We start from the raw sequence: 12603 nt of genomic DNA on the forward strand, positions 1-12603 counted from the left end.
GTCAGAAAAAGACAAGTAATAAATACATGATCTCACTCATATGTGGAATCTAATTAATAAAATAAACTGGCAAACAAAATAGATCCCGAGACATTGAAGCATGCAACAGACTGACATATTTCAGAGGGTTGGGTGTGGGGAAAGATTAACCAAAGAATTTATATGCATAACCCATGGACACAGACAATATTGTGGTGAAGGCCTGGGGAGGGGGCGGGAGCAGAATGGCGGGGTTAATGGGAGGGGGGGGGGGATAAAGGGGACATCTGTAATACTTTCAACAATAAAGATAAATTTAAAAAATAAAAAAACACTGATTGAAATTATTCTAGAACTCATTTTTACATTTATCCATGAAAAATATTTTTATGCTAAAACATTCTTTAACATTCTGGAAATAATCATTTTTAATAATCAGCTTCACTTTATTTTTAAGATATTGATAAAAATTGAAAGGCAAAAGTTTAGTTTTGAAATTCAAATACAGATTTCTCAGTTAATTAATCTCTTTAGAATAATGCCCCTACCAAAGGGATATTGGGAGGCTTAAATGAGATAACATATCTGAAGTGCCTGGAAGCACAGTATTTCAACAAAAGTAAAGAAAGAGAAAAAAGACAAAATTTTGGAAGCTAGAAAGCATATGGCAGAGTGGTAACCAACTCAGCAGGCCTAAGAAAAGCTGAATGCTAAGCCAGTGCTGGAGAAAAGCAGAGGAGCACCCCAATTTACATTATGTAATCTTAAAATTCTCCAGAAGCAGAGAAGTGAAGGTGAAACTAAAAGCAGGAGGATTGATTAAAAGCATTTAAGAATGCAGTTAATTCTCAGATTCCCTCCTTTAGTCACCAACCAGCAGCAATCTCTGGTTCAGATTGATATTCACTGCTGATCTCACTCATATGTGGAATATAATGAACAGAGCTTGGCACCAGGCTCACTTAGTTCTATAGGAAGACAAAGACAGCGCATTAGCATGAGACGTACCTATCTTCAGAAGATATCTATACAGCCCACTAGGGGTCTTTTTTGGACCAACCATTGTTAAGAGAAAGAGATCATGTGGGGTAAGTACAGAAATCACCTGGCTAGAAAAACTTCCTGCTCCACAGGAACCAGTAGTACATTATCTATATACTAGAGGTCCGATGCACAAAATACGTGCACAGATAGGGTCTCTAGGCCTGGCCGGTAATCAGGGCTGATTGGGGCCTTCTGGCTGCTGGCTGGGCCTCCCTTCCCCGGCTGCCAGCTGCTGGCTAAGGCCTCCTTTGTTCTGCGCCACCCCTTGGTGGTCAGCGCACATCACAGTGAGCGACTGAACTCCCAATCTCCTGATCAAACTTCCGAGGGGACAATTTGCATATTAGGGTTTTATATATATAGATATAAAACCCTAATATGCAAATGGACTGAACGACGCAAAGACCGAACAACCGGCGGCTATGACGTGCGCTGACCACCAGGGGGCATGTGCGGAACATGCAGAAGGCCGCAGAGCACAGAACATGGCAGGCATCAGCTGTGGCAGGATGGTGGAGCAGGTGAGCGGGGGTGCCAGACCAAGGCACGGCTCACCTCTGGTGGTTACTGAAAATTCTTTGCTTCCACATGCCGCGGTCCCGTCTGGTGCTCGCACCTGCTGCTGGCACCAGAGCCACTGCTCGCACCCGCTGCTGGCCCTGATCGCCCCTGAGGGCTTCTCTACCTCCCCCTGCTCCTGAGGGGCAATCAGGGCAGCAGCTGCCACTCACACCTGCTGATGGCACTGGCTCGCACCGATGCTGGCGCCGGCCCCAATCACTCCGCGCTGTCAGTGGGTGCAAGTGGGGCTGGTGCCATCATTGCATGGGAGCAGCGGCGGTGGGAGCGGGGCTGCTGGCAGAGAGGGGACTGGGGGCTGAGGCCGGAGGGGCTGGGCGGGGACGCCGAGGATGGACTGAGAACCATCCCTGTGCCCACCACAGCCTTGCAGCCCACAGTTCCTTTCAAGGTGCACAAATTTGTGCACTGGGCCACTAGTAACAAATAATGAGTGTAGGTTCCATGGCCCCTCAAAAAATGTGTTCATGCTAACTTACAAGAGTTACACACTGCACACCAGGAAGCCAAGGTCTGTGACTTTTCATCGGCTTCTAAAGTTCACTCACCATCTTCCTGATTCATATGTACTCACCAATCAGGGGTCAATTTACAACAAACAATATTGCTTGAAAACATTCTATATTTATTAAGTTTCTAGTAAATGAATTCAAGGGAAGGAAAACCCAAGATCATCTTCCATGAATAAAAGGGCTCAGATCTGCTATTAACTCTGAACTTAAAGCAGTGATTCTCAAATGAGGGCAATTTTGCCTTACAGGGAACATGTAGTAATGTTTGAAGACATACTGAGTTGTCATAACTGGAGGGTGTGTGTGTACTACTGGCACCTAGTGGGTAGATGGCAGGGATGCTGCTCAACATCCTGCGATGCACAGGATAGCTCCTCACAATGAAGAATTTTCTAGCCCTAAATGTCAATAAACTTATGGTTAAGAAACCCTGACCTAGGATTACATGGAAGATCACGTACTGAACACTGAGGACCATCCCACTTCTCAAGCCTTCTTTTCCCAATGGGCTGCTAAAGCACTGGGAGCCGGCATATGCCCTCCAGGCAAGGCTGGAAGAATCTGCTTTGGAGAAAGACCTCAGAATGATCCTAGCGAAAAGATTCCAAAAGACAGAAACAATTTAAGATGAAATTAGAATACTAATTTTGTTTGAAATAAGTATGAAATTTAATCAACTGGGAGAAAGGTTGGAGTTGAAGGGCAGAAAGTGTGTGTGTGTATACACAGCAGTGTTTTTTACAACTCTTAATGAACCATTTGACTCTTTGAGCTCCACGCTTACCAAACTAATGTTTTTTTAAAAATTGTGTATGAGTGTGGGAATAAGGATTTGGGACCTAGTAATAGACTCCCTTAGTTTCCTTGACTTGAATCAGAACAAACGACATCCAGAAAAAGTATACTTTTTTACATTTCTGTGCAATTCCAAAAGAAGCAAATTACTTTTCTACCCATCTGGGCAAGGCAAAAAGAACAGGCTGAATAGAGAAGACCTTAACTCGCTTTCTCGTATGATTCTTCATTTACTCACCAAACCTTGTATTAAAGCCATACGTTAAACATAAAACCACTGAACGTTGGTTTCCTTGCTCATGGATACCACTGGATACCATGTGAAGTGTTTGCTGGGAGAGGACTTTTCACTTCATTTGCTCTTTTATTGTTTGAACTTTTATAATGAGGGTATGTTATAGATGGACACACATACATACACACACACACACACCCTGAATGATTAACCTGTTTCCATGCATCTTGACTCAATTAAAAATAATCTGATTGGAAAGAAGGAATATCAATATATAAAACACAGGAAAACCAAGAAAGCACATCCCCAGTAAAATATTGGTCATTTCCCAATAGGTAAATCTAAAATACATAAATGACACATATTAATAAATAGCTGGTGCTAAATGTAATCCCCGGGTATCATAAGGTAGAAATCAGTTTTAAAGTTCTCTACAGAATATCTATCACTTTAAGTTTCATTTTAAAGAAATGTTTATTCTTTAAACTGATATATTTCCTTAGAAGCAATAAAACTCATTTATCTCCAAACCACCATGATAAAGTGACATATTTCCTTAGAAACAATAAAACTCGTTTATCTCCAAACCTCCTTTGTGCTCCACATTACCTAGAACAAAGCTAGGTAAATGGAGTTGCCGAGTGATGAAAAGTAATCTAATAAATTAAATCAATGGGGGGAAAATCAATACTGTCAATAGGTGTAAATTTTACATTTCTGTGCAATTCCTTAAACAATGTTTTATAAGGTTTACTTTTGATTATTCATGAATAGATTATTTTACCTTTTTTAGAGGACATTGTAAATACAAAGTGAATGGAAGGCTGGTTTTATTTTTGCTACCCTATAACAAAATTGCCTTCTTGATGAAAAAAAAAAAAAACCCCACAAGAATTCACCTTCAGTAAAACTAAACTGTTTTTTCCAAACTTATTTTTATCACAAATCTACTCTTTATCCTCATCCTTCATTAAGAAAAACTTCATCTTTAAAAATCTGTTCATGTATATTATATCCCTTTGACTCTGAACCACTGAACAAGAAGACAGACCATGTACTATTAGCTCCCTCTTACTTTGAGAAATTGATGTTCACAGATGTTGGATAAACTCATTTAGGTTCTATGGATAGTGAGTGGCAAACACTTGGAACTGAGTTTTCTGATTCCAAGCCCAGTGGCTCTTTGCACTATACCACACCGACTCTTTCATAATAAAGTTCAGTGAACCCTAAAAACTAGAATCTTGGAGGACTACAATGGGAATATGAGTCTTAAGAAATTTAAGTTGTTAATTTATAATAAATACATATTAAGCAATTATTATCAGCTTACGAGCCATACTAACTTTGCAAATGTCAAAAAAACCACATTTTGAGATTTTGTGGGTTTTTTTCCTTTAAAATATATTTTTATTGATTTCAGAGATGAAGGGGGAGGGAGAGAGAGATAGAAATATCAATGATAAGAGAGAATCATTGATCGGCTGCCTCCTGCATGCCCCACACTGGGGAGGGAGCCCGCAACCTGGGCATGTACCCTGATCTGGAATCAAACCATGACCTCCTGGTTCATAGCTCAACCACTGAACCATGCTGGCTGGGTATATTTCAAGTTTTTTTTAATTAATGTGAAACAAGTAACATCAATTCAAACACTTCAAAATAGTCACAAGAATAAAAATGAAGAAACTAAATATCCTCTTATTCTTCTTTGTGACATTGCCATAGTTGGTAATATACTCCTTTTGCAATGATTTTAAAACTTAGCTCAGAGGTATCCTTGATAAATTTTAAATGTAGAGAAAATAAGAAAGTTATTTAAAACTATATTTAAAAACTAGTTTTCTATTTTAGTACTAAAATAGCAAAAAAAAAAAAAAAATTTCATCTACCTACCTCAGTAATTGGCTGCCCCTGATGTGTCAACTCCAGTTCTTGAGGGCGCGTTACTTTATCAATATCCAAAGAGTCCATGCTGGAAGCTGCAGAAGTGATGCTGGAGCGAGAGGAGTTACTCATAGAGCGCACTTCAGCATCACTCACCGTGCCTGCTGATGCCGTTCTTCTGTGCTGATTAGTTACTAAGGGCTTAGCATCCTCTAGTACAGATTGCTGAGCAGCCTCATCCATGCTCAAAGAGGCCTGGTCTAACTGTGCAGTAATATCATCCAGGGAGTAGTTGGCATGTGATGGTTTAGTAATCCTATTAGATGAAGAAGACAATCCTTTCAAGGTGCCATGTTTTGTTGTATGTCGGCTAGGAGGTAATTTCTGAGAGGCTTTTGTTTCTGTGATTTGACGCTTACTATTGCCTGCACCGATACTGCTGAGCTCCCGCTCTATTGAGCAAAGATCGGCCATCAGGGCATCCAGATCCACAGTTTCTCCCTGACTCAGAGCTTCTGCAATGAACAATATACATGATGTTTCCAGAACAACTGAATCAGAATGTATACATTCTATTATAAATCAGTTAATGAATGCAGGGAAAGCAGCAAAAAAAATTCATTCTATTGGTCCTAAACCCTCTCAAATATAGTATTTCTAACAAGTTTTTAAGAGAAATTTTTAGAAGCAAACAGTCCATCTTTTAAGATTTTTAGCCATCAGAGAACACAACTATAAGTTGAAAGTAAAAATAATATAAAAATCATACACCGTTCCTAGTTTTAACCTCATCCATAATGAAACTTTTGTTTTGTTTTGTTGTGTTTTTTTTAATATATTTTATTGATTTTTTACAGAGGAAGGGAGAGGGATAGAGAGTTAGAAACATCGATGAGAGAGAAACATCGATCAGCTGCCTCCTGCACACTCCCCACTGGGGATGTGCCCGCAACCAAGGTACATGTCCTTGACTGGAATCGAACCTGGGACCCTTGAGTCCACAGGCTGACGCTCTATCCACTGAGCCAAACCGGTCAGGGCCATAATGCAACTTTTTATCAGAGGATCTAAGTTGTCAATATTATCAGTGCCCTGGTAGAGATGTTACCTAAAAAGTTGAGGACATAAAGAGAAATCTAAGGCCTAAAAAATTACAGATTGAAATATCAATTTCAAACACTATAAAGTTGACTCGGTAGAGGGCATTAAAGAAAGGCCAGAGGGCTGATTTTAAAATTACTAACAACTAACTTCACTGGACTTTAGGTTCCACCTGAGTATATACTTTGCAATTATTAATAACTCAACTAGAAAACTATTTTAGTTATGTTCCAGTTTGTTTTTTTCTGTGATCATTTGAAATAGTAATAAACAAATCAAGAAATATAAGAACTCAGTCAAGTTATGCATATCATTTCTATGTTGAGCTACTTGGTATTGTAGCTGCACTGCTCTTACATTATATAATTTAGTACACTATTTTACATTTTATTTCCAATTACATCTTACCATTCAAGTTGTATATGGAGAAGCGGTAAGAAAAATTGGCCATGTTTGTTTCTTGGCGAAGAGGAGATCGTTTTACTGGTTCCATGGGCTTGTCAGAATCCAAACTCTTTAAAAAGAAATAAGAAAGTTTGATAAGTCATATTATATCCACACTTCAATTATATAAAAAGATACAGTTTGCCCTGGCCTGTTTGGCTCAGTGGATAGAGCATTAGCCTGTGGACCAAAGGGTCCTGGGTTTGATTCCAGGCAAGGGAACATATCTTGGTTGCAGGCTACTCCCAGGCCCAGGCCCTGGTGGGGCTCATGCAGGAGGCGACCAATCGATGTGTTTCTGTCCACATTGATGTTTCCCTCTCTCTTCCACTCTCCCTAAAAATCAATGGAAAAATATTCTCGGGAGATGATTAACCACCACAACAAAAAAAGATACAGTTTGTTTTATGATTAAGTGAATTGTTATAGAATAGGTAATAAAACCAAAGTTTTTGTTTTCATATTATTTTGGTTATACTTTTTTAAATTTTTAGATAATAATCTTACTGAAGGCACTTGAGAATGTCATATATCTTTTTCCAAATACACCAAGTATAGAGACTAAGTTCATATTACATAAATTCACTATAAAATAGTTATATGAATATGGGCATGGTAAGATAAATAGGAAGAAATGATGCAGATAATTCTGTTATCTCTTTCTTCAAAGTAATTTGTTTTATTTTTATTTTTATTTTTTTAAATATATTTTATTGATTTTTTACAGAGAGGAAGGGAGAGAGACAGAGAGCTAGAAACATCGATGAGAGAGAAACATCGATCAGCTGCCTCCTGCACATCTCCCACTGGGGATGTGCCCGCAACTCAGGCACATGCCCTTGACCGGAATCGAACCCGGGACCCTTCAGTCCGCAGGCCGATGCTCTATCCACTGAGCCAAACCGGTTTCGGCGTAATTTGTTTTAGATCCAGCATAGCGTCCTTCCTGGCATGAGGGACCCTGAAGATACAGTGCATTTCTAGACTCAAAATTAGTGTCACTCAAGATCTTAACAGAGTAGCTACAACTTTAAAAAATAATTAAATATCGTTGTTCTTTTCAAATTCTATGAGGGCACACTGTAACCCAGCTACACTGCTTGTGCAAAGTCTAGAATTATACTATACTTCATGTTTGGGTATCTTGTAAGTTATCTCACCACCTTTTAAAATGATACTTTTTCTAACCTTTCTATAATAAGGAAAATAAGATGTTTACAACAGAGAAATTCAGGGTAAAGGTAGGTAGATATACAGCATTTATTTAAATAAATTTACAAATATTGGGATTAGTCTTTTAAAACTTTAGTCTCTACCTATAATTATCAAATAGATTTCAAATAAAGGAGAATGCTGGAGAGTAGAATCGTGGAATTAAAGTAGAATGCTATCTTCTTTATTCATTTATCTCAAGATAAAACAAATCCATTCAGAAAGTGTCCATACTGGTTTTAAAACTATCATATGAAGGACATTTATGACCATTCAGTGCCTTATTTCAAAATTGCACAAAACAGCCAGGAAATTGTCCTTTTATCTCAAACATAAGTCTTCTGCTGCAATTTAATCCCTAAGCCTCCTTCTCTCGGTGGAAATGAAGACTAATAGGTAGGTAATGATTACTGTAAAATAACTTGAATATAATTGAGGACATATTAAAAATCAATCTATTTACCAGTTTAAATAAACAGACATTTGATATAATTGTCTGCTGTGTCCATGCTACTGGGACAACAAGGGAAAGAGAAAGAAATACTCCTTGATGCCAAGAAATTCGTAATCTAGAAGGGTGGTTTTTAACTTTTTTCTGCGGAGGGGTCGGGGGGGGTGGGGTGGGGGGGTGGGAGGTCATTGAGAATTTGAAAAAAGCTATATGCTATATGTACCTTCCAGAATAACGCAAATACACAGAAATTTTACAAATGATTTCAGAAGAGTCACCAACCACTTAAAACTTAAACCTGACTTAATATAAAATTGAAAATCCCATTAACATTGTATGTGTGATATAGGCACACAGATGACACATTGTAGTGAACTAAAATAATAAATTAAAAAACTTGAAGTTTAGCCACTAACTTAGTAAAAGTTTCTGAAACTTTCTGAAGTGTTAAAACGCAACTGTTAGCAGTGAGCCACATTACACAAGAGTTTTTTAAAATCTTTCTCTCTAATGACAGATTTGTATAATAAAAAGAACAGTCACAGCACTAGTTAGGAGCCAACTTTTGTGGTGAGTGGCTCTTTACATTTAGAAATCTGGGGATTTAAAATATAAAGAAGAATAAAAGGCACTGAACCAGTAGAAGCCCACCCGGAATGGAGTAGCATGGAGTACTGCTCCACCTGGAGCAGCTGGAGTGATATCTACCTGTCTTTTCTTTTTTTGGCTCCCTTCCCAAATATGAGTAATAAAACCATACAGTCAAAGCAACCCCACACATGTCAGCTGGCACATATTATCATTTTCGATTTCCTTTATTTTGCTTCCTCATTCCTTTTTCTCCTCCGCATAGAAATGCATAGCCTAGTCATCATCTCTACACCAAAATCACCTTTTTAAAAAATTTAAGAATTAAACTGAAATGGTTTCACAATTACAGATATAAGAAAGACCTTTCTCTCAACAAGTATTTTATTTCTCCTGATTGGAGATGAAGGGAATGATTCTTTTGAGATCCTAGTAGAAGTGAAAGCATTCTCCTGAAAATTGAACATTAACAGAATATGGTCACAAACATGTCTGCTTTTCAAAACGATCCATCTTAGAATTACTCTTAGAATTATGTGAAGAGTTTATCAGTTTCAATTACAGACTGTTACAGAAAGGAACAAACCAGTACTTTAAGTTTCCAGCTTACTACCTACTTTTTTACTGGTGAAGGAATCTCAAATTTAAGCAATTTTACATAAAAGTTCTTCCCAGAGATATTAAGAATGAATGAAAATAATTTTTGTTCTAATGTTCTCAATGATATAAAGTTAAAGTTGTTTTAATAAACATAACCATCTTTATATATTGAATATAATATATCAACTGGGGTAGTAACAGAATTCCCTTTTATTATAAAAGTGACCTGGTTTAGAAGATAAAGTCATTCTTTAAATAAAAAGAATAAATAAAACAAAAAACTCATGATACAAGAAAATAAATAAAAAGGCTTTTCCACTGTTTTAAAATGCAGCTGGGAATGAAATTTTGTCAATACTCTGCAATCATGTAATAGAAAATATTTTCATGTGTGAAGATATTATTTATTTATGCTGTATTCAAAAATTCACTAAATTATGAAATAGGATGTGCTAAAATTTAGACTTTAAAATTTTAGGCTTTAAAGCTTTCTAGCCAGCAATCTCAATTTATGAAAGAGATTGTAAGTAATCCCTGTAGATAAACAGAACCTCAGTCAGTCACAAGTATATTTTAAAATTCCTTCAAATAACCAGAGAAGATAATATCTTGTCCTATAGCATTCATTTACTTGTTAATGTTTTGAACGTTTTATTTTTATAGCAATATTTTAAAATGTAACCTTTATCCACCATATCCTTATGATTATACTGTAAACTTTTAGCACACGGTGATGACTTAAAATCCTCAACCAGTTTTCCAAGCACTATTTCTAACCTGAGTGAGTTTGTCTAGCTCCCCCAGCCAGGCTCCAAACATTTTGTCCAGATCTTGATCTTCTTTGTCACTGTCTTCTTCAGCACCATGGTCAATTTCTTCATCTGATAGCTGCTCCATCTGAAACAGACATTTGTGTAGAATAGTTACAGGATAAACTTGAAAAAGTATGCAGTATATTTTCTGATATATACTACAACTCTCTGGAGTCAAACCTTCAAAACTAGTAAGTAAATTAAAAGTGATGACTGGAAACAGGGTTGACAAGTGAGTAGAAAGGAGTCATTAAGTCTCAAATTTTAGAAAAATGTGAAAGAATGAGCAGTATCAAATTATGACCAGAATCACAAGTAGCAATAATTTAAAAATTGCAGATGACTCCCATTAATTAGAGGATATGACAGCAGATCAGTTCTCTTCACTAATAGATTTTAAAATACCCCAAACACCACTGTGAAAAATTCCAGAAGACTGTAATGCAGCAACTTACCTTATTTATTTTGTAAAAATCTGTTTAGATATAAATATGCATGTATCTTGCAAAAGCTTAGTCCCATAAGCATTTCATAGAAAAGACAAAACAAAATTTTAAGTCTAATTTAGTCTGTTGAATTTATCCTATTCTCATTTTCTACCTCATCTATCTTTTACCTTATTTCCTCATTAGTTCCTACAAAATCCAAGGAACAAAAATTGAAATAAAAAACAAACAAAATTAAATTCATTTAATTTTAATAAATCATATATGAAATTTCCCATATGTGTGACTTAATTATAAGTCCCTTGAATAAAAAGACATTTCCTTCTTCCCATTAATAAAATAATGTGATATCTGACATGGAACTTGCATATTATTTTGTGAAGAGAGGAAAAGATTACACAAAACAAAATAAGATCAATGACTGACCAGTCCTTAAAATACTTACAGTCCTTAAAATAAGATTAATTTTAAAAAATATTTCAATATTAATAGCTCTGAGAAATCTTCAGTAAAGCTTAGCTTTGCTTAAAACAACGTGTCCTACATATTCTAAATTTATCTGACCACAAATCCTTTTCCTTCAACTAAAATACCTATTATATTTCCCAGGGACATAATGAATATCATCATTGTACATTCCATACTCTTGACTCACATTTCTGAAACACAGACTTTGTTCTAGTGAATCTAGGCAACATTTGTAATACAACCTGTCAATTGAATTAAAAATTCCTCAGAACTTAAAGATATCCTTAATCTCAAATAAGAATTTGCACACATCTTGCACCTCCAAAGCAGCAATCAACAAAATTACCTCTGTGATACTTAAATAAGGTTATGAGATAAGCAAAGAATCTAATTAGCTGATGAGATGTCATGAAGTTCAAATTTAAACCTATTTTATTATATAAAAATTTTCAGAAAGGGTCAAATAATGTTGCAAAACCAAACTAAACTTAGTTCACTATGTTAAAAATCAGACCATATCTCATTTAATCACTGAAGGGAAACAATTTTCTTAAGCTTAATAACAAAGGATAACAGCTTATCAATATCTCTAGTAGAAACTGATCATTTTGATTTCTTAACTTCACGCTCTAAGCATGTATTAATTTGGGCATTCTACCTGGACAAAAGAAAAGACATCCACTAATTTTCCAACTCATAAATGTGGCTCTTGATTTGGTTTTTATAATTTACTTGTGTTAATACTATTTCTAAGATTTTTACTCATTACTAAATTATCCACAGATCAATCTCAATTGATATAATTCTTCATTAAGTTATCTACCCATGAAAAACATAAAATGTTAGTACAAAGAAAAACCTCATCTGATCAGGTGACTTACTCAAGTAATAGTTGCTTGTTTGTAGTAATACCCAGTATTCATAAGGAGGGCCAACAAGCAACAGAACTGGGAAGATAAGAGTCAACTTCCTCTTCCTCCCTAATTTTCAAAACTAAACACACTGGAATAACTCAGAAGCTAAAATATTCTAGAGAAAACCTGCTCTGAGATAATGATAATGCACTTTCTTTCTGAGTTCACACTCTAATTGCCCCCAAGGAACTGGGAAAAAAAAAAAGAAGAAACAATAGGAATATAATTTTACAGCACACAAAATAGTTCAAAATGAGTATGAGTATTTTAAGTTATCACAAAACCAAATAGAATTATAGATTCCACATCAAAGTCTGCTGTGTTTTGTGAGTTTATTATTATTCAAACCCAATAATTATTTGGATTTTAAAAATCTAACTATTTTCATTAATAGTTTTATTTTTATCTAGACTACTATAGACTCAAGAAGAGTAAAATATGGATAGGAAACAATGACAGAGAGTCATAAAATAAATGTAAATTTTCAAGCAACTATTCAACTTTTATACCATTTATGTAACTTGCCAGTTTTTGCC

General features: G+C 36.0%; 1 protein-coding gene across 8 annotated transcripts in view; it reads right to left on the bottom strand.

Moving 5' to 3' along the window:
* Positions 1-10324, bottom strand: part of RAPH1 (Ras association (RalGDS/AF-6) and pleckstrin homology domains 1) — an 81875-nt gene extending 71551 nt beyond the window's left edge. For all 8 annotated transcript variants that reach the window (XM_023760409.1, XM_023760438.1, XM_023760431.1 and 5 more), the window contains exons 1-3: positions 10205-10324; positions 6541-6646; positions 5041-5546 (exon numbers count right to left, since the gene is read on the bottom strand). In XM_023760409.1, coding sequence (XP_023616177.1) covers positions 5041-5546; positions 6541-6646; positions 10205-10324 — 732 coding nt within the window. The remainder of the gene's footprint in view (positions 1-5040; positions 5547-6540; positions 6647-10204) is intronic.
* Positions 10325-12603: the final 2279 nt, after the last annotated feature.

This window comes from Myotis lucifugus, unplaced genomic scaffold (genome assembly GCF_000147115.1).
Source record: "Myotis lucifugus unplaced genomic scaffold, Myoluc2.0 scaffold_3, whole genome shotgun sequence".
Taxonomy (NCBI): domain Eukaryota; kingdom Metazoa; phylum Chordata; class Mammalia; order Chiroptera; family Vespertilionidae; genus Myotis; species Myotis lucifugus.